The sequence below is a fragment of the Rhipicephalus sanguineus genome, chromosome 10 (genome assembly GCF_013339695.2).
Source record: "Rhipicephalus sanguineus isolate Rsan-2018 chromosome 10, BIME_Rsan_1.4, whole genome shotgun sequence".
Classification (NCBI taxonomy): Eukaryota; Metazoa; Arthropoda; class Arachnida; order Ixodida; family Ixodidae; genus Rhipicephalus; species Rhipicephalus sanguineus.
Genome location: NC_051185.1, coordinates 57,663,381 through 57,685,916, shown reverse-complemented (window position 1 = coordinate 57,685,916; position 22,536 = coordinate 57,663,381). Strand labels below are relative to the sequence as shown.

Sequence of the window (22,536 nt, the reverse complement as noted above, 5' to 3'; positions counted from 1 at the left end):
TAGAGAAGCTCCATCGCGATTGGCAGTAGCAGGGACGAGAATTTTGACAGTAGTTTTCGTTTTACCTGTAGTTTTACAGATGTAGAACGCTTGAAGACGTGTTTTCTCTGTCATTAGAACAGCGTCACTACGAGGAACATCGTCCATCGTTATTCGTGTCCCATATCTTCATGTGATTATGTGAATCTTGTGCTGCCCGTCGACGGTGATGTGCATCAGATGAACCAGGCAAACGGCGAGAACCTGCACATAATCCTCCTCCGTGAAAGCTAATATTCGTCCATGTGAAGCAGCTTCAGAGTAGATCCTAGAGGACTCGTGCTCTCAAGCTCAGGTGGTGTTGACCAGCCGCGAGCTGAACAAGTGGCGCCACCTGCGACGCGGGGCGTAACAAGCCGGTCGCTTATGTGCGCGAGCGTGCGAAAGCATGGCACCTAGAAAGAACGATGCAGAATCGCGTTCAAAAAGGAGTGGAACCGTGTACTGTTGCGTTTACGGCTGCAACAACAGTCACAGAAACACCGCCGGAAAGATCCCAAAGATAACATTTTATAGATTTCCATGGAGGCCTTACGAGAAGGAGCGACGGGAGCGCTGGATCCTGGCAGTGCGACGGGCGAAGTAAACAAAACAACACGCTCATGTTCTTTTTTTTTTTTTTTTGCAAACATATGAAATTTGCTCATCGCAGTCATGAACTTTGCTTTCTTTTAGCCCCTATGGACGCCATTGGCTGCCTGTGAAGGATCAAACCCGTATATGCAGCACTCACTTCATCGGAAACGAGAGGAGTACGATAGCTAAACACCCTGCCTACATCCCAACGATTTTTCCTGCTTGCTATGGGAAAAACGATGGTGTGACACCATCAAGGAAGCCTGAAAGGTTTCAGCGGTGGGTAAGAACGTTCTGAGGCTTCATTTATAATTCTAATTATCGCTTAGATTTCTCTCCAGCTTGCTTCATTACCAATTGTCACCGTTGTCATGCTAAGCATCCACACAGTGGCACTAGTTCTATGAAAATGGGAGGAATGACCAAGGGGGAAAAAATGTGTGACAGCCACCTTTGGACGTACCCTTGCATGGCCTGTGCGGATAAGCTCACTTTGTGTGCATAGTTGAATGTGCCAGGGACGCTTACGCTGAAGTAACTCATTTCATAACATTTTTGACCATGCTAGAGTTGGGTCACCATCTGCGGGAGGGCCACCCATGAACATCGCAGCATCCGGTGAAGCTTTGCCCCAGGGGGAGTTGCGTCTTGGTAGCATTAAGAAGCACATCGCCTTTGCATCTGTGGTAAGTTCCCTGGTTTTTTTATATGGACATCAGGGGTACCTTAATTGCAGTTATTTTACGAATTATTTATGCAGCATGTAAAACTATAGAACTGCTACACAAGGCCTTGCTTGTGAGAGTTTCAACCATGATAAATGAATTCGTATGCAAAATATATGTCATAACACGTCACAGGTTCCTGTTAGACCTTCAACAATCACACTTATGAAATATAGTGACCTGTCGAGTCAGGTAGCAAGAATTATGTTAAAGGGGCACTGGCAGAAATTGCCAGGTAGTGCGAACAAAAACTATCATCATCACGAATTGGCACATGCTCTCTTAGTACTCTTCTTCCTCTCAGGCCTCTTATTCATCTTCTGCTCTGCTCCCAAAACATGTGCGCCGATTTCTCTGGCACAGGATGGAATAACTCTGATGGGTGAGAGAACGAGTGCAGAGAGAGAGAAAGAGAAAGGAACAAAGAAAGAGAAATTCATGGCGAAAAAATTTCTTGGCGAGGCGGGATTCGAACCCGCTTACCCACGATCCGAAGGCGAGCTTCCTAACCACTCGGCTATCCAGGCACGCTAGCAGAGTATAGCATAGCCTTGTATAGTATAGTATAGCAAAGTGGCGGGAAAGGGAAGTGGGGGTGGGGAGGAGGGGAGAGAGTAAAGAGTAGCATAGAATATGAAAGAGAGAAATAGAGAGGAAGGAATAGAAGAAAGGCAAAAAGAGAAAGACAGAAAGAGGGAGAATCAAAGAAGGAAGCATACCATAGGAAAAAATACAGAAAGTGAGAGAGAGAAAGAAATAAAGAGAGAGAGAAAGGGATAGAAAGATGAAGCACAAAATAGAAAAAGATAGAAAGAGCGAGAAAGACAAAAATATACGTAGAGAGAAAGAAATAGAAATAAACAGACAAAAAGACTAAAAAAAACAGATGAGAGAAAAATAATGAAACAGAGGAAGAAAGAAAGACAAACATATAAAAGTCACAGTTTCGCCGCAACGGCGAAGCAATGAATGCGATAGCAACAAATTGTAATCTAACGCGAAGAACGGAAAGCAGCTCGAAATTGCCAGTGCGTCGCTCGAGCCCAAAGGACGCACAAAAAGAACACACACAGGACGAGCGCGAACTATCATGCGTTACAGCTCGATACTTGAAGCGCATTGCTAAAACAAAGCAGGACACACGAAATGAACGAACTAAATGTCGCAGTTGTTACTTATTTCTGCTTGAACAGCGCACTCCTTTCGCAAACGCGGCCGCTGCAGCGAGCGAAAGGCCTTCGTTGCACTCCTCGCGCCATCTTGCTGACAATGAAGAAATGCTTATAAGCGCCTGCCGTCTCAGAGTCCGGCCAGCGGTAAAGGGTGTGTATATAACGCTCGCCGTTAGCTCCCTAGAGGATCGGCGTTTCGTGGCGTAGTGGCTAGCACCACGAGCTGCGGAGCGAGAGGTCCCTGGTTCGATTGTGTGCTTCGGAAGCATTTTTCTAAATTATTTTTCTTTGGGACTTTCATATATATATATATATATATATATATATATATATATATATATATACATACATACTTATACATATACGGTGCATGACGGGGACGGACAAAAACCAGCCGAAACTGTCCATATAATTGCTATCGCAATAATAAAGAGAAACGAAGAAGGCCACTCAGCTCCACACTTCCTTCAGGCTTGGCACCCTGAGTGCAAAGCTACCTTAATTTTTTTCCTGTTGAGATCTTGTAGATATATTCATGTTCACAAGAATTGATCCGGCAGAAGACTATTTCAGCTGCAAAATTTTGTGTCAGTGCCCGTTTAATGACATGAGTGAAAAACTGTCACATTTCCGATTGAATGCTGCTGCCCATGTGAGAAATTAGTGTGGGTAAAACTGTCTTGGGCCTTGAGTTCATGTCCCTATACCATTGTGCCATGTTGACCAGGCAAGTACGATTACTTCACATGCAGCAAGTGTGCAAATGTTAAGGAAGTACAAGGCTTGCTAGACCAGTACCCAGAAGTAATATACCTGACTGTACCAGAAGAGTGAGGTTTAAGCTCAGTATTTGTAAGAAATAACAAGTGTGCCTGTGTTTAAATTTCACATAGAAAGTCCAATCCATGAGAAGCTACAGAACGCAATGATACTTATGAGTGACATGAAAACAGTCGGCATGAAAACAGCCTCAAAAACTTAATTGCTTCAAGTTCTCTTCAAAGATGCACTAAACAGGGATGTCTATGCATGATGAAAACTGAAGGCATATGTTTCTGTTAAAAAGTTCCCTTTTCAATACATTGTAACCTTTTTATACGCCCCTATTTTAACACGAAAGTGTTTTATGCCGGGGTCCACCACGGCTCCACTGACGCATTTCCGTCAAGGATCTGACGTTCTAAAATATAAAGAGTAACATATGGCAAAGAAAAAACTAGAAGAAAAATTTCCGTCAGCGGGAGTCGAACTTACGACCCCTCGATCCCCAGCGCGCAGCGCGAAACGACTCCGCCACAGACGGCACGTTCTTCGACATGCGAACGGCGTGCTATTTATATACACCATTTGCCGGTGGCTGTAATCAGAGATCGCGGTACATCAGCGTGTTTTCGTTATCACCAGCGAGATGGCGCGAAGGGCTCGAACGGTGCGCGTCGCCCCACGCGTTGAGATAAGCGTGCCCCTCTACATGGTGCGGTTGCTCCTGCACGCGCGCTTATCTTGTATGTCTTGTGCTCTCACCGCAAGTTTGCGTTCAAGTTACAGAGAGAACGAAGGTCATTTCGCTCACTGCAGCGGCCGCTTTTGCGAAAGGAGCGCGCTGCTCACAAACAAATAAGTTACAACGGTGACAGTCCGGGCTCATCCTGTGTATATTTGTGCGTTCGTTTCGTGCGCCCTCCTTTGTATTCGACCGGCGCACTTTAACTGTCTAGCTGTCACAGTTGTTAGCTCGCGCTCATCCTCTGTATGTTCGTTCTGTGCGCCCTTTCTGCTTGAGCAGCGCGTTGCAAGTTTTGAGCTGCTTGCCGTTCTTCACGTGACATTACAACTTGTTGCTATAGCATTCATTCCTTCGCCCTCGGGGCGAAACAATCCACAACAAACGCTCAACTACGTCTGTGAAGACACGTTTTACTTTCGTGTTATACCGATTCCTATGACAGAGGGATCAGCCATGTTTTTGTATGATTTCCCAGTGTAAACGTTCACAGCTGGGAAGACAGAAGCTGTCCGGCGCTTTAGTCACTGTGGTTTGTACTTCTTTCCAAAATAGTATGTTCTTGAATTTATTTTTTCAATAACATGAATGAGGTTCTGTATTCCTAGACAGGCTGCTACATGTAGAACGTTTATGCTCACTGCATGAAAAGCAGATTCAGGTAAATGTCATACTGTACAACAAATTTTCTTTTTTAAATGGGCCCTGCAACACTTTTCCAAGTAATCATCGAATGGATTCATTAAAGGAGCTTATTGCCTCATGAATCGACTGCTGCAAAAATTTTTAGAATAAGTCAAGTATGAGCGGAGTTACAGGAATTCGTCGCACGCTTTAAATGCTTTCTGTCTCCTTTTGTACTAGCGAGCATGCTGAAAGCTCTGCAGGAGGGGTATGACAAGGGGGCAGGAAGCTACATCCGGTCGTCAGTGCACGTCATGACCTTGAGCACTTTCTTCTTTTTCTTTGAATGCGTGTCTTACTTTCAGCGTGATCGCGAAGCACGCAGCATGGGGATGTCGTGGCATTCCGTGGTGGCCGCGGTAACTATGCAGCCCACAATGCTCAAATCAGCCAATGGCCACGGCCGTTTATCATGTGGTCATTTGGGTTTATGACATCATTTGTCGAGAAAAGGGCAAACAAAGTTCAGAGCCAACTTTGAGAAGTAATTGTAAATTACATGCTGTTTGCTTCGCTATAATATTTGCACTCACGTGCTCTCAGGAGCCTCGACTACTGATCAGCAGCATTTTCTGACGCTGCTGAAAAAGTGTTCCAGGGCCCTTCCCTTTAAAAGCTTCCACTTGGCACGAATTTGTAGGTATCAGAACAACTTGTTGCCTTGCGTTCAGGTTCTTCTCTGTATTGCTCATACCATTGTACAGACTGGTTCAGCGCTTACAGCTTCACACAGTTGGAGCACAATCACACACAGTTGCAGTCCATCGCAGTTGGAGCACACTTGAAGTCACTAAATACTTTCAGGGCATGAAATGACATTCATGCAGCCATTATAGTGTCTGCACTTGTACTTACGTGGTGAGTGTGACTGTTTACAGTAGGGAGAATGATTTCAGCTTTGTGTCTGCACAGGTGTCTTAACTGGCTTGTTTTCTCTCCTTATGTTTAATCTCAAAACTTCATACCACAGTCCTTTGTTAGTAATGTAATAAACACTTGCTTAATATTTTCAGTTGACGCAAACAGAAGACCAAGGCAGTGGTTGTTGCAGCGTGTTCCTTTCTGTGTCATCGGGGGGCTCAGCAAGTACACAAGTGTGCCATTCAAACAACGTAGATGCAGCTGTACAGGCAGTGCCAACCAACTACGACGACAAGCACCAGATCAGAAGAGTGCAGTTGTGTGTCCCTCGGGTACAGCTGTCTCAATGAGTGCAGGAGCGCCTTCAGGGAACTTTGCGGATGTTTGTACTGATTGCTGATGTTTGTGCTTTCATCCATCAGTGTTCGGTGGGTCGATGTACCAGTTTCGCAGAAGCTGGCGATTTCCTTGGTAGAACTAAAGCTTGGAATATCATTCTCAATTACCCGAGTGCTTTTTGGTTTACACCACTCAGCAGTAAGTTACGTATTTTCAGTTGTATTGAACAACTTGCTGGATGCGATGAAAGAGTGCATACCTGAGCCGTCTCTGTTGTTCAGGTGTGAATGCCAGCCAATGTTAAATTGCACCATTCTTGCTGCCTACTTTCTTGTGGAGTGAACAAAAATTTGGAGCTGAAGAGCCACCTACTGTGCAACAAGAAAGGGCGCTGTTTTCACACTGCAAAGTTGGCTATACTTTGAAGTTCTTGCTCGGAATTCTGCCGAATGGATGTTGTGATATTTGTATCAGATGCCTGTAGCGCCTACACTATCATTACATTAGAGTCTGGATTTCTCAGCAGGATAGAGCCGGGTGCTATTGTGCTAGCAAAGCACCCACTGAAAGACAGAAGGAGGTTGTTGTATTACTGCCGTTTTCAAGAGGCAATGCTCAGTTTGCACATAGCAAATTGCAAAAGACATGCTATATCTTACTTAGAGTAATCCAACATGTCAAGATGCTTAATATCTTGAATACTAGAGTTCCTGTTGACCTGATTCCTCACATAAGCAATATTATGTGAATGTTGTTGAAAGCACAGGCATTGTTTACTGGAGGTGAGTGAAATACACAGATGAAGATGTATCTCACCTATTTTGCACTTGCAGGCTATGTAATTTAGCAACAACATCCTTAATGTCAACGGGACATTCACTGTTATTGGTCTGTGGACAAACTCTGGATCTCGGGCTATGAAAGCACTTCCGAACTTTCTTAGGGACACCTGCAAAGTACTTTATTTTGTTAGGTGTTGTGGTGCATTGTGTATATGTTCTGTATGCCTCACACATTTTGTATATTTTCATTCGTCGTCACGCCAGCCCGATGTGGCATGCTATACTTGGGGAAACTTTTCTTGGCAGCGCTGTGGAAGCTACAGGACCGAGACGCATGCCTGCTAGCCCTTTAAGAAGTAGCACCTAATTTTAATGAGAAATTTTTAGGGATGTGCAAATATTTGAGTTTCGAATTCGAATCGAATAATACTTCAATGAATAATTCGATTCGACTTTCGAACGGCTAGTATTAGAAGTTTCAAATAATGTGTCATGACGAATATCTAAAACGCTACAATGTGACTCGCGCATGCGCGTGAAGCTACCTGGAATGCAGTGTTCTTTACAATAAAACAGTTGTTAGTTTGGCACCAATCCTGTCATTTCTTGTCCTTGTTCCTTTGTGCCTCCAATTTTTGTCAGTCAATACAAAGGCCAATGGTGCAACTCGGTTAGCTTTGCATCTTAGCTGCTAAGGTCATTACAGTGGGCACTTCGTTAAAACTTTCACCGATATATCCTGATTAAACAGCGAGCCCATGTTTATTTTAAGGGATATTACGTCATTTCCGCACGTAAAAAAAGACACAGGAGAAGACTGTCAAGCCTTTCACAACTTCGCTTCCGAAACGAAGGCACGGGCTTCTTGCACAGTTCGGTCGCGTATGCCGCAAGCGCTCTAAGACTTCTCGACATTCGCCCGCGAAACCCTTGGTGATTGGCTGCACATGTGAAAATTTGTTCACGCTTCAAAAATGCTTCCATGAGCCCACGATCACCAGAAAGGATGATCCTTTGAAATACTGGAAAGAGCATGGAGCTGCACTTTATCCAGGTATCGCCAAAATTGCTTTGCGATAACTTCCCACCCCTGCTACTGAGGTGCCCAGTGAGCGCATGTTTTGAGCTGCAGGAAACACCGCAACATCACGGCGAGAGAGCTTGAAGCCAGGTCATGTGCAAGAGCTTGTGTTTCTGCATGACAATTTGTAGTCTATCGGTAGCAGACACTCACCGCGTTATCTGCTGGAGGACATGAGCAGATTTCATTTCTTTGTTTTTTCTTTCCATTTTGAATAAAGTAGTGTGTATTCAATATTCGATTCAATATTTGATATGTTGGCCACTATTCGGCACTATTCGATTCGAATTCGGTTCGAGATGAAATTTCACTGGTCACACACCCCTAGAAATTTTTCATTTGCCTTGCTCAAATAGATACTGCTTTATTATGAAACTGAAGCAGTAACGAGAAGTCGTAGGTAAAATAAAATTATTGTTCACTTTACAAAAATGTCTTCCTTTTCTTTCCATTTCTTGAACAACACCACGTTTTCTGCACGCCTTTTTTCCAAAGTAAACATAGCGTCCTTGGCGTGTGTTGGTCCATGTACGGCCGCATCCATAAAAAATGCACTTGTAACGTGACACTTAAATGTACACTGAGCAATCGAAATGTCTCTCTCCCATTCACATTTTATGTGTATATGTTTTTCTGAATGCATTAATGCTGTGAGCAAGCAAAAGCGAAACTGAAATTAAAATCATCTGCAAGCTGCCGCACCACTAGTGAAGTAACACAAATGCGGGAAAGCCCTGCCTCTGCAGCCTTCGCTCCACTGCCAAGATGAGCTGTCCCCGAGAATAGGTATGCCACCAGGCAAACTTCTTGAGCACTCATGAATCTTGCTGTTAGCTTTGCAGAAAGCTTAACCATTGGATTTCGGAAGTCTTAAGGGGGGATGCTAGGCTGAAGAATCAGCTTTTGAACTGCTCCAACAATTTTGATGAAAATTTAAGGGATGGCTTATCGCGTTGATATTAGAACACTATAAATTTCAGCACCCTAGCACGAATACAAAAAGAACTTAGAGCTGTTGTGATGATAAGTCAGGTTTGCCAACTTAGGATAACTATTATTCCGAAAATATACTGATTCTTTATAGTTATACGCCTTTTACATGGTTTGTAGTGCAGGATAAGGCCAGTCACGTATTTTTTATGTGATTTCTGTAAAAATATCATCGCTGTAAAAACAAAGTTCATTTTTTTTGCTTGTCACTGCATGTCAGGCATCTTACAATTTTTTGTGTTAGAAAGTACTTAGAGATCATAAAAGTACCTTATCTTGTTCCTGACAAAATTTCAGTCTAGAAACCACCTTGTAAGCAACTATTGGCGAAGCAGTTAGGAGGTGATCGTTTTTTTAACAGGCTCGTTCCCTCCAAAAGTGCAGACTGAGAAAAATGAGTTCAAAGATTTCGCAACACGCTATTTATTTGCATGGTGCAAAAATTAATCAAAGTGGCCTCCTGCATAGGTAGGGGCTTCCTCTCCAACAAGACACTGTTCCGTGACACTTGCATCGATTCGTATTCTCTTTTTCACAGCTTTCGAGCTGTGTATGTTGGTCATAACATGGACCGCCCGCTGATAACAATGAACTCGCAGGACAAAGAACAGATAAACAAATAAGATGAGTAGCACACAAACAAAGCTGGAGTAACTCAGAATCAACACGAAACAAACGGCAGATAGTCATGCGATATGTTTCCGCCAATTCATGCTTTGGTTTCAGTTTGCCAGTGGTTCTGCTGTCACTGCCAAATGTGCCTTTTTAATTCATTATTTTGTCCTGTGGTGTGCTCTCGACAGAAGGTCTTCTATGACTAAAAGGCATGAAAGACAAACATTCTAACATTACGTTAGAATGTTTGTCTGTAGAATTTACGTTCGGCTTCTTGCCAACTTTGCAGCCGCGTCTTGAAAAGGGTGTTTCAAAGTCACTTTCGACAGCAAATGCGTACCACCGTCTTGTGCGAAGAATTCATTTTGTTCTTTTCTGTTGCACATATTGCAACCAAACTTGGCGAGCATGTTCTTTAATGAACCATCAAACCAAAACTACTCAAGTTAGAAGGATGGACTTCTGGGCATGTTGGAATTAGAAAATGCATATATTTTTTTTTGAAAATCAGTTTGTTGGCCCTGCATTCCCACTTAACCTTTATTGTGTTGCGAGTGCCAGTATTACAACATGTCAGTGCTACTTGTTTAGGCTGCAGGATTTATTGCCTTTTTCTTCTTTTGCCAAACGAAAGCTAATGTTAGCATTTGCAGTTGAATTAGCGCCCTCTACCTCAACGCCACATGCGTATTAATTTTACCATCATATGCAAAAATTGCATTGTCTATGAAAGCCTCATTTTTTATCGCTTTTTCTTTTGAACAAGTTTTCAAAGCCCATTTGTATTCTACATGAAGATTTGATGATGTCTGAAATGTATTTGGAAATTTTTGGGCATTTCCTTAGGAAAGCATTTGGAAGTTAAGTGTGACTAACTGATGTTATGGTTTTCAAGGTAACATGATGGCTGTCGTGGATGCCTTTACAGAGGGGTCAGTGTCTTGCTTACCTGGCATTTTTATGTGGAAAACGAATGAGACCAGTTCGTATGTGTCTCTTCTAGAATGTGTTTGCGGCAACTGGGGCCATATTCAGAGATGATCGCTTTTGGATGATACCATCACTTTCCCCAAGACTCAACCCGTAAAGAGCAGCAAGAGCTCCTTTCTTGCTTTGTTTGACCTTTGTTCGCATGTGTCCTAAGGTGTCATTAGCTCATGCAGCAGGTTAAGTCTGGTGACTTCCTAAAGTGATTAGGTATTAATAATAGAATAGGTATTACTTTGAATAGCACAAAAGGTTAACAACTACAGACAAGATTTTTTGTTGCTCGTGTTTTGAAATGTTCTGAATCCTTAACAAATAGCCTGATGACAGTGCTTGCCAAGCAGAATAGCCACTGTTTATGGAATAGAAATTTGAGAGGCTAACAGCATTATAATACCCAACCTCACATACGCCACCGATTTTTAAAGGGGTACTGGCACAAAAATTTTGTATCTTATTCTTGTTCTGTAGCAACAAGTACCTAATTATGCACTTATCATGGCTGGAAACATTGTTTGCTCGAGCGTGTGATGGTGAATTATTTGGAGGTCTTCTTATAGCACCCTCTTGGAGTTTCAGCTTCAGGGAGTACAGACAAAGGCAGGTAGGGAAGTTTCATTGTAAACATAGGTGGACAAATGACCACATAAAACCATGATTTGTGTGCCACGTTGACAAATGCAGCAGAGCGAACATGCAAGGAGCATGGTATCCAGCACAGTGTGTGACACAGGCAGTTGTTCACCTTAAATCCAAGCTTATGACGCTGTCATAAGGTGCTCTATTTTGGTACGGCATAAATTGATTTTAAATATCTTCCAGGCTATATTTGTTGTTGATATTTTGTAGATGATGTGTACGTGTTTACAGAAATCTGTCTCACAAGTCATCTCGCCTTCAAAATTCTGTGTCAAGTACTACCATTCGCTATTCTCCTAAAATTATGTGCCTCATGCTCTTGCTTTTGCAGATGTCGCAACTATTTCAGAGTCCAGCAGAAGAAGAACGACTCATAAAAGGAGCAAATCCAACAGACATAACTTTTGTATCTTGCTTTCATGCTGAACAAGTTTGCTGACTCTTCTAGCTGCTTTGCAGTTCCTCCATGGCATGGGTTGAAATTTCTGACATGGTGCTGAAATTTGTGCACTGGTCCATAAAGAAAACATATAGGAATAATGCCAGTGAAAAAAGTCTGTTGGTAACCTCTGTATGGAGAGAATTGACATTTTGCAACTCACCATCAATGTGTTGGTGTTTTATAGAGTGCCACAAATGAATTTCTTGTCTTCCATCCACATATTTATACTGCTTACTGTTCTGGACTTTGGCAAAGAGCATGTGCATAGAAATGTTAAACAGCGAAATAGTCCATGACTCTTTAAGCATTACACCTTGCCAATATATCGCGATACTAAAAACTTTAAAGCTTTATTAGTGTTGGAAATGCAGAATGTGTGGCTATAAATCTTCTTGTTGGATGCATTATCTCTTTTTCCTTGACGGTCTAACTTGCACTTATTGGGAAGGTGGAATTCACTGTACAGCACGGTAAACACATGATGAACAAACAGAATAGGGACAATGCACAATACTGTTACTATGGGACCTCCTATTGTTACATTTTCCTCCCTTCTAGCCCTACCTTTGTTTCCTTTTATTTTGTTTGAGTTGTGCTAAACACGCCAAACATCATGGCATACCAACCCACCTAATTTGCTACTCTTGTAAACAGAAAGAGTAGAGTTGAAACGGTCTGTCGACACCACTGCCTATTTGTCCTGTGCCTTCTGCACTGTACAGTGAGTAATTTACTTTCTGGTTCATCTGGATTGGTTGCAGCTAGTTTTGTTGACTCAACTTGCTGTGTCAAGATATGTTGCAGTGTTGTTCATGTTACTACTGTATATGTAGATACGTGCGTTGAAGGGTGCATTTTCTGCTTCATTAGAGTGACTCTGCTTGATGATCATGTCCAGCACGAAATTCTTCTGTCAGTGGTTTGTATGTGATGTCCATGTGCATTTCATAATGCTTTCGAGAATGTTTGCCTACAGATGTTGGTAAGCATATGATGCCATAGTGTCAATAGTGATGTTAGCCAACTCATCGCAAAGCCCATGCAGGTAAACTTTGAACCAGGTTTCCACCGTGTACATAGGTCTGGTAATATTTCTGCAGAAATGCTTGTCACTACACAAGCTAATAACTGTAGCATTCATTCACTGTGTTCAAGACGTGTTATAGAGCCGTTCAAGGGAAAATTGGTTGCTGGTATGCAACTATAACGTTCTGTGTATGTCTTCAAAGTAACGCATGTACTGTTGTGTTATGTATGTATGGGTGTGGGCAGGAATCTGTAGATTTAAAAAAAAGAAAATTGCTGGGAGACATAAGCCTGACCGCTGAAAAAAAAAAAAAAAATGCTTGCTCCAATTTCACCCTTTAGCAACTGCTTTGAAGGCGTGTCTCTTGCAAAGAATTGATTCCTATTTTGATATTTCACTGTCATATTCACACGGTATTTAGGTGTACAGATAACAGTGAAGGAAAAGCTCCATTTACCGATGTGATGTGCACAATTTCAAAACTGTGCTGGTGTTGCTGTTCTTATCATAGAAGAAATTGCTCCATCTTCAAGTATATTGACGTGTTGAGAATTACAGTATTTGTCATGGAGGCGACTGCTTAAATACAACCTTGTCGAGTGCTTAAATACAAGGAAGTAAAATACACAGCATTTATTCTTCCAGGCATTCTTCCAGTCAGCTATCCAGGCACGCTATCAGAGCACAGCATAGCCTTATATAGTATAGTATAGCAAGGGGGTGGGAAAGGGAAGTGAAGGTGAGGAGAGTGGAAAGGAGGAAGGGAGAACGAGTACACAGAAAGATATAGAAAGAAAGGTGACAAGGAGAGAAAAAGACGCAAGGCGGGAGAATGATTACAGAGAGAAAGAGAGAGAGAAAGACATACACTCAAACATCGATAGAACGAACACGGATATAACAAATTATCGGCTATAAGGAAGTAAAAGAAGAATAGTCTCGTCATATACACAGTGTCACAAATATATGTTTATAAGGAATTTTTGGTATAACGAACTTATTTTCGAGTCAGATGCGACTTTGTTGTAATGACGTTTGAGTGTAGAAAGAAAAAGAGAAAGCAAGGGGAGAAAAAGATAGAAAGACAGAGAAAGAATTAGACAGCGAGAAAGAGATAGACACAGATACAAAAAAAAAAGCAAAGGGCAAGCATAGCCATGTATAGTATAGTATAGCAAGTGGTGGGAAAGAGAGAGAGGTGAGAGGGTAAAAGCCTAGCCAAGCCAGGACCAGCTAGGTGCCCACCAGCTCTGCTGCGACCCAGCCTTGCGTGACTTAGTGCAAGCTGGGCAAATTAAAAAAAAAAAAAAACATTTGATAAAGCATTTTGCAATTGAGATTAAACCAGACATCATAAACTTTAAGGAACATTCGGGAGAGTTGTAGGTGTGCCGACATAAGAAACACAGACTCTGCTTTTGAATGTTCCATGGGACGTTGTAGCTCTCACGTTTAAACTCCATTGTCTCTCTTGCAGGCACCAGTGGATGGCAGCACATGTATAACGTGCCTGCCAGACAGATGGAGCAACATTTCTTGCTCACGGGAGGCAGCGGAAGTAACCCGTGTACCCGTAATCCCGTGCACGTCGGTGACGCATACACTTGCACCTACTGCAACAAGTCCTACACGACACGTAGTAGCCTGAACATCCACCTCCGCATTCACACCGGCGAGAGACCATTTCAGTGCCACATGTGCCCTCGCTCCTTTACGCAAAAGGTGACCCTCGTGCATCACGTGCGAACCCACACGGGTGAAAGACCGTTCCAGTGTCGCTATTGCCCCATGGCCTTCGTACGAAAGTTGCAGCGGAGGTACCACGAGCTTCGCAAGCACATGAAAGGGACAACCAATGCTTCTTGAAGGGCTTGTTACATATTCTAATGATGAGTCTTGCTGTACACGTGTTTACTCGTCTTCGCTTGCCGTGATGTCTGGTGTTGCAGAAGAGACAGGCAGTGTTTGCGTACAATTTGAAAAGTACACTGAAACAAAGCACTCTGAGTGGCACCCCAAAGGTGTAGCGAGAATGGGAATCACAAGTTGTATAGGAGGTTTGCGTGAAGCTTTATCACAGCCAGTTTGGACTCGTGTGGTGAGGTGTCGCGCATGTTTCTTGGAACAAGAGTTTTTAGCAGCTTCTTATTCGATCACTTTTCTGCACATTCCACTCAGTTTGTTCGGTGCGCTGAACACGACCGAGACCCCGACTTGAGCTGCAACCTTTTTTAGTCGATAGGATACACCATGAATGTACGGGATGACAGCCATATTCTTCCACTGAATAACGTCACGGTTGTTCACAGATTTTCACATGTGAATTTCTTTTAGAATTGCTTCATACAGACTGAACACCATAGATGTGAGAAAACCTGCCTCCGCGATTAGCTCCAGCAACGCGCTGTTGTCAGGCTGTTCCATTCACACGGGGGCAACCGTAATCAGAGAAAGCGGTGTGTCAGCCAGAAGAGCGTTGCTGATTGGATGTAGAACTAGACTAAGGATGCCATCCTGTGGCATGTTAAAGAGTTAACAAAAAAATAACACCACGGCCGAGCTAGAGGTCCTCTCTAGCCCAGCCGTTATTACTCACAGGGCGAGCGTAAGCAGGGAATGCAATGTTATGGCCAGGACAAGACAGGCGAGCGTCACAGAGCTATTTTTAATATGGACAGACACTATTAAAGTCTGATGCTGCACCAGTGAGCATCAATATGAAGGAAAAGCGTATGCATTCAAAAGTACTTATTATCAGTGTTTGTCCATTGAAATTCCAAATTCATCTTAGTGTACTTGCTCTGACAAAGTTGTTACGCGACCATCATCAGTATGGAATGTTCACGCTTACATATCTACCTCGATTGCTGACTACTGATTAGCCATTCATTCCAAATTTGACTTCCTTTTAGGTTGCAGAACAGGCGTATATTGTACCGCTCTCACACACCTGCAATGTAAGATAGGCAGCCTTCGGAGACTAGTTGTGGAAGAATAGAAAGAGTGGGCAAGTTGGGAAATACCATCTACATTTTGGCAGTAGCAGCATGCAAGGTATTTACAGTGGAACCTCGTTAATGCGTACCTGCCGGGAACGCCGCATAACTACGCACTAAACGGTAGTACGCATTAACCACCACGTAAAAATTTGCATCTCCTCGCGTACGCCATCGCCGCCAGCAAAGAAATATATACAGTGCCACAGCAAATATTGCCTAAACTACTCACTGCAAAGCCTTTTCTTTGTTTTTGCCAAAGTGGAGAAAAGATTCTGGCACTCTCGCACGACCGTCCGGTAGTGCCAAAGCGCGCGGTGGCGACGCGAATTTCGGAACTATTACAGGGTCCGGTATACGCAGTGACCGACATAGTGACGGAACGGACAGTGTCGGCTATATGTGTGTGCGTCTGTACCGCGATCTGCTACTAAACGAAAACTGACACAGTTTCAGTGAAACGCGGTACGGCTGCGTGGAGCCGATCGTTTCCTGGCTAGTTGCGTGCAGCGCGTGGCCTTCTCGGCTCACGCCGTCACTGCCGGGCCGCTTGCTAGCTGCACTGCACGCGCGCATTTGTCATGGGAGTGTTCTTCGTACCCACTTCGCTCCAGACCGTGCACAGATGCGGCGAGTCGCTCGTTCACTTAACGCGGCGATGACGAACTTCCTGCAAGCGATGCGCACTCTGCGACGCTCTAGCGGTGCTGGCAGCGGACGGAAGCGCGTTTGGGTGGTCGCCCAATAAAAGCGTGCAGTATGGTTACAACAACGCTACGTTTGCTGTACGGTACGCGTGCGTTTAGCGTGATAGCGTCAATACAAAGAGGTTTTCGTCGCCCGGGACCAGCAACGCTCAGCTCCGCAACAGCGAACTGCTTTCGTTTCTACAAAGCGGCGCGCGCTTGAACACGGCGCCGCACAACGAGGCGGCAGCGATCGGCGGCCCAGCGCGTTCAGGTTGTCGCCTATTAAAAGCGTGCAGTAGGCTTAAAGTAGTGCTGCGCCGCACGCGTGCCCGAGCAGATATCTGAAGATACTTATTGTGATGAGGTTGTCGGCGATAAGTCATGCTAGCGCGTTTGTCGGTGGCCGCCGCCTCACCTTCGTTCTTTCCCGGTGCTTACTCGCAAAAGCGTCGTCGCAATCGCGCGGAAGTCGGAATCAGCGATCTACCGATCTACGCACTTCTCGAAGACGGAAAACCTTTGGCGGCACAATGGGGGGTCGGCAAGTTCAGCGGCGCAGTAAAATTTTATGGCACAAAAAGTTATCGCGGTACGCAGGGTACGCACTAACCGGTAGGCGTAGGACGAAGCGCTACGGCTTAAGCGGTCAGCGAATGCATTAGGCTCTATGAGACTCGGTCGGGGATTCACCGCAACTACGTATTAACCGTTAGTACGTTTAAAGCGGGTACGTATTAACGAGGTTTGACTGTAATGGCAAAGGAAATGGCATTGGGCAAGCACTGGAAATGCCCTCGTTTGTGAATCCTTCATTTGCCATGAAACACCACCTCCAGCATGCACATGGTAAAAGGATAAAACATCAATGAGCACGCGTGTGTCAGTGAAGCTTCAGTTGTTTTATCAATTAAGTGACCAGTTACTTTTAGTGATCGTTCCCGAGTGTGTGACATTTTCCGCATGCATACTTTTTTGAATGTTTGTCGGGTCTGTTCCCTCTGGATAATATCTGCACTTGTGAGCCAGTGATTGCACATTTCCGTTTGTGTCGCCTTTGTTCACTGCTATGTAATGGTCATGAAGAGAGCACCTCATTCCATACTTGCAGCCTTGTGGTAGCAACACTACGTTTTGTTTGCACTGTTGTCATGCGTGTCGGTTGTACCAACTTGCCTGACTATATCACTATGGTTCCTTGTACGTGTGCTCCACGTGTCTAGCTTTTGACATCTGTTGCTGTCGGGAGAAACTCATGCTCCATCTTTTGCGGTTGCCCTCACTACAGCATGCAGACACAAAGAGTTGATCATGCTGAATGCTTTCCCATCAATGGAAAAAAATAGTCCGTATTGTTATGAGCATAACGTGTTACTGCTGTTTTACGAACAACGTGTTACTGCTGTTGCTACATCACGTGTTACCAACACGTGATGCACAATCTTCTGTTTAGTATGTGCAAGTTCTCTCCCTTTCTTCTTTCATAATCTTATTTCATTATTGTCACCTTGTTATTCCTTTGCTGAGCCTCCAGCTGCACCCAGGGTTCTCCCCAGATATTTCTTAAGGGTGCACATATTGAAAAGGGGGACGGGGGGGGAATATTAGGTTTAACAATTTTAAGTTTTCAAACAGAGTATTGTTTTCCACACACGTCCACATTCTATTTCTGGTCGCACATTTCGGAGGCAGTGTGTAGCAACTGCCTCCAAGATTCATACTTAGGAAATGGAAGCGGGGACGCTTGTGCTTGAGCGCTCGCACTGAAGTTGGCAATCTCCAAAAACTTCTCAGATTCCTTTTTACATAACCAGGTGGCGGGAGGCACGGCTCAAGGGCGTTGCGCACACACATCCTCTATTTATTGGTTCCTTAGCGCATTTCAAACGGGTCAATTGAAGCGGTGGGCGGTGAAGCGGTGGGCAGCATTTCTACCACCGCCCACCGTGGGGTGAACCCTGGCTGCACCACATGCTGGCTGACCTCTCCGTCTCCCATCTCATTTGCCTCTTTTTTCTTTTATCAAGAATATGGGATTTTAATCTGTGCAGACTCTGTCACTGCGCTCCGCGGTCCTGGCCGACCACGATCCCTTCGAGACGTGCAGACCACCAAAGATCGTCTGTGGCAGTGCGCCATGTGTGCCTACGCGACGTCAAACCGAACCAACATGAAGAATCACCTGAGAATACACACGGGCGAGCGTCCGCACAAGTGCAACATCTGCGGCAAAGCCTTCATGCAGAAGGGCAACCTAGTCACGCACCTCCGCGTCCACACCGGCGAGAGACCTTTCCAGTGCCACCTCTGCCCCAGCACCTTCAGACAAAAGATAACCCTCATGGCTCATGTGCAGACGCACACAAAAAGTGGTGGCAGGAGCACAAAGTGAGACGCACATGGCATTTTTTCAATAATGAGTGCAGGGGGCTTAATAGAGCCACCCTCATAATCAGGGCTGTTATGTCGGCGGGCTCGCACACGTGCCAGTATTCAGGCAGACTTGACTGACTCTTATCAAGTGTGAGTGCTAGTGGACGTGAGTGGGTGGTAGTGGCAAATCATGAGATAACGGCGGTGAAACTTAAGTGTAATCCCAGGTTTATTCAGCAAATGGCACTTGGAATACCATAATCATAGGCTGTTTAAGTTGGCACTGCCATTATTCCGAAAACTTCGAGGCGAACTGTTTTCTCGCATTTTCACTCCGCTGCCTATGGCTTCCGCCTTGTCGTATGGCACACAGAGAGTCGGGGCCTAGATTTCGGATTGGCCATGGTGATCTCATTTGAAGGGAATGCCTCTTCTGAAGCAAACCTTTCTTTTGATTCTGTTGTTCACTTTGCCGTCGCTGGCTGCTGTTTTGTTCACTCGTGCTCAATATGAGCACGGTGCGCATGGTCGATGTAAAGCTTTATGTAGAAGGGACCTCAAGCCTGTGCAGTGATACTGTCAAATGTTACGCTGGTTTAACAAACAACCGGTAATTGAAGGAGTGTTTAGTTCAGTGTTTCTTGTCGGTGCCACTGTGTAGCATTGGTGCCACTTTGACAATGGGTGCTGTGCTCTAGCTCATATTGAGGGCAACTGTAAAGTTGGCTGGTTGTGGATATGCTGTTAACCAATGTGGCACGGTTTGCAACATATGCAGTAAAAGGCACGATTTCGAATACAAAAGTGTCAAGTGGAAGAGAAAGGTTCTTGATGTGCAGTGAAACATGGTTTGGAACTGAAGTGCTTGCTGGTTCGTAAACATTAGGCGGAGCAACATTAAGTAAAGCTGGTGAGTGCGCAGGAGTGCCCTGAATATTTTTTGCAGAAACATAAAATGGAGGAACTAGACACAAAGGAGAATTTTGAAGCCATGTGGCATGGATACATACACATAGATATATAGCTGTAACACAGTATAGGAACATGGAAATGGTTTCAACAAGTATGTTGAGAAAGTGTTCATGCAAGACAAATTTAGTGTAGTGTGTAATGTATGAGATAAATTGTGGTTCGTGTCGGGTGTCTGGCTGTGCTGGATAGCCAGAAGTTTATGCTGAGTAAGGTGTTTTCCTGTGAAAATGTGCAACTTTGTTGTGTCATCTATACTCGCCAACACGTGCTGAGCAATAACAGCATTCTTTGCCATCACCAAAGAAATGTTCCATTTGATTGATTCCGTAGGTTAAGGGATCCACATAATACTCATTTAAATTATTCCAATAACATTTGTTAACTTTAATATCAAAGTCCAACATATATTCATGTTTAGAACCATGAGAGTTGCTTAGTCACTGCTTTATAGTAGTTTGTCCAGTTGAAGCATTATTTCTTTTCTTCTGCTGCTGTGTTTGCAGACAGATATCAGCAAGTGAGCTGATTTTTTATCATCATTTATTGTATGTCTATCAGTCTCTCACTCTCCTTTTTTTAAAAGTGAGAAGTGCAGCAAAATCCCCTGTTTGATGTCATATAATACATCATTTGGCATTTTCTTTGTATGCTGTGGGTTTGTTTTCACAGTAGTCCCCATGTAAAGTATATGGCCAAATAAAAACTTTTATATTGTTTAAAGGGTGGAGTGCGTACATGTGCATGTGTTTGTGCTGCTACACTACCTGCCACTTCTGTGCTGCATGCCTAAATTATCAGGAATAGATAATTGGTTTTCAAGGCTGCTGTACATCTTTCATAAACATTGAACATTTGAGTGAACACTGTAGTATAACTTAAGCCATACAGTTGCGTTCAGATACAGTTTCAGATGGCACTTGCAACTGTGCCGTAACTATAATAGTGAATGCAACCAGTGTGTCAATTTCTTTCCGTTTGTATAGCAATGCATACTAGTGATTTGCAAAGCTTTGCTTATAAACTCCATTTCCACTGTTGCAGTGACTTTTAGAAGCCAATAAATATAGTGTTTCCACCATCAAAAGATAACAGCTAGCTATTCGATGTGAAAGGAAAAGGACAGTTTATTGACTGATGCTATGAGGTAACATGCTCTAACTGGAAAGCAAATATGAAAGCTAATAACAAACCTACAGCAGAATTCGGCCGCTTAGGCGTCTTGGTGAAACATTACCTTCAGACAAAGAGAAAATTTCTTTAGTGTGCAATATGTTGAAAGTTGTGAGAATGTGCTCACTCCTGTCGCCTTCACTTCCTTTAATATTTTGCACACCACAAAGAGTTAAGAAAGAGAAAATAGACAACCACCCATTTGTAGCACGAAGCCACAAGGAAATCCATACGGATTTCTCAGAAATAAAGCCTCTTAGTCGCCGAAAACTTCGTCCTGGTCCGGGGTAGGACGACTTTTTCGGCGACTAAGAGGCCTTATTTCTGAGAAATCCGTATGGATTTCCTTGTGGCTTCGTGCTACAAATGGGTGGTTGTCTATTTTCTCTTTCTTAACCCTTCCGCCACCTTGTGGGATTCCGCAGAACTGATTTTCACTACAAAGAGTTATATGTGAGAGCACATCTCAGCATAACCTCCTCCTTCTCTCTTCCCTCCACGATTTGTGAAAAATGCCGGCAGTGTTCACTCACGTGCTACCAATACTGGTTAGCATTGGCTAATGATGGCTTATCTCGACCTGTAATAATAATAATAATATCTGGGGTTGAACGTCCCAAAACCCATAATGGTGTAATAGTCGCGCAAAAAAGACGAGGACAAGAAAGTGAACACCACGCTTGTGGTGTTCACTTTCTTGTCCTCGTCTTTTTTTGCGCTACTATTACACCATTATGAATCAGTACCAACTAGCTCGCCTTTCCGTTTTGCTTCCCAAAACCACGATATGATTATGAGACGCCGTAGTGGAGGGCTCCGGAAATTTCGACCACCTGGGGTTCTTTAACGTGCACCTAAATCTAAGTACACGGGCCTCAAACATTTTGGCCTCCATCAAAAATGCAGCCGCCATGGCCGGGATTCGATCCCGCGACCTTCGGGTCAGAAGTCGAGTGCCATAACCACTAGACCACTGTGGCGGGGCTATCTCGACCTGTGCTGCACAATGATGGCTTAACTATTGATAATGTTGGATAGTGATGCCATATGTTGCGCAAATGATGGGAAGTGGTGGCCAATGTCAACTGGATATATGCTGTTGTATCAGAAACAGTCTTCATTCTGTTTCAATCCGGCGATGCTTTCACAGCAAGCCGAGTTGGTCCTTCGTGCATTTTCTTCCTTGTCTAATGCGGTGCTACGTCTCCACAGAGTATAGCTTTTGCGTTAAATTGGTTCATCCGTTTTGCAGGACCCACCAGGTGGCAGCACGGTGCCAATCAGCGGCTAAACAACTCCTCTATGTACAAGTGGGACAACATTTTTCGCTTGCCAAAAACAGTGGAAGCGCCCCTGAAAGTGTGAACACTGAGCTTCACACCTGTGGCTACTGCAACAAGTGCTTTGCTACGCGTGGCAACCTGAACACTCACCTCCGCATACACACTGGCGAGAGGCCATTTCAGTGCCACTTCTGCCCCCGATCCTTCACGCAGAAGGCCAACCTCGTACATCACGTGCGTACGCACACAGGGGAGAAACCATATCAGTGTCGCTTTTGTCCCATGGCCTTCGCGCGCAAGTTGCCGTGCAAGTACCATGAGCTCCGCAAACACTTAAAAGTGGCTGCTACTCATTGAGGGGCCTGCCAATGTCCGTGACATTTTCTGGCATTGAGCATTGCAATCTTTGCTCAGCAGCTGTCCACCTCGGTCATCAATTGCTACATCTTTGTAGCATGTATCAGAAGAAGAAGCCAGTGCTTACACATATTTAAAGGGGTGCTGAAGAGGTGCGCTAAATCTGTTTACATTAATGTATCCACTGACTTCATCAATATTATGGTGACAGTTACAGAGCTAAAAGCGAAAGTTTA

At 44.1% G+C, this 22,536-nt stretch overlaps 2 protein-coding genes across 2 annotated transcripts; both read left to right on the top strand.

Annotated features, from left to right (window-relative positions):
• Nucleotides 1-76: 76 nt before the first annotated feature.
• Nucleotides 77-7,193, top strand: LOC119371924 (uncharacterized). Its single transcript, XM_037642379.2, has 4 exons — nt 77-621; nt 715-894; nt 1,184-1,301; nt 5,714-7,193. The coding sequence occupies exons 1-4, from the start codon at nt 428-430 to the stop codon at nt 5,909-5,911; spliced, it is 690 nt and encodes a 229-aa protein (XP_037498307.1). The 5' UTR covers nt 77-427; the 3' UTR covers nt 5,912-7,193.
• Nucleotides 7,194-18,282: 11,089 nt separating this feature from the next.
• On the top strand, nt 18,283-22,025 carry LOC119406399 (adult enhancer factor 1-like). The gene is made up of 3 exons (XM_037673142.1): nt 18,283-18,533; nt 19,994-20,007; nt 21,913-22,025. The coding sequence occupies exons 1-3, from the start codon at nt 18,283-18,285 to the stop codon at nt 22,023-22,025; spliced, it is 378 nt and encodes a 125-aa protein (XP_037529070.1).
• Nucleotides 22,026-22,536: the final 511 nt, after the last annotated feature.

Coding starts and splice junctions, on each gene's coding strand:
- LOC119406399 (XM_037673142.1), top strand. CDS start 18,283: ATGTGTGCCTACGCGACGTCAAACCGAACCAACATGAAGAATCACCTG.
- LOC119371924 (XM_037642379.2), top strand. CDS start 428: ATGGCACCTAGAAAGAACGATGCAGAATCGCGTTCAAAAAGGAGTGGA. Junction 622..714: donor CTGGCAGTGCGACGGGCGAA/GTAAACAAAACA, acceptor GCTTTCTTTTAG/CCCCTATGGACGCCATTGGC. Junction 895..1,183: donor AAGCCTGAAAGGTTTCAGCG/GTGGGTAAGAAC, acceptor TGACCATGCTAG/AGTTGGGTCACCATCTGCGG.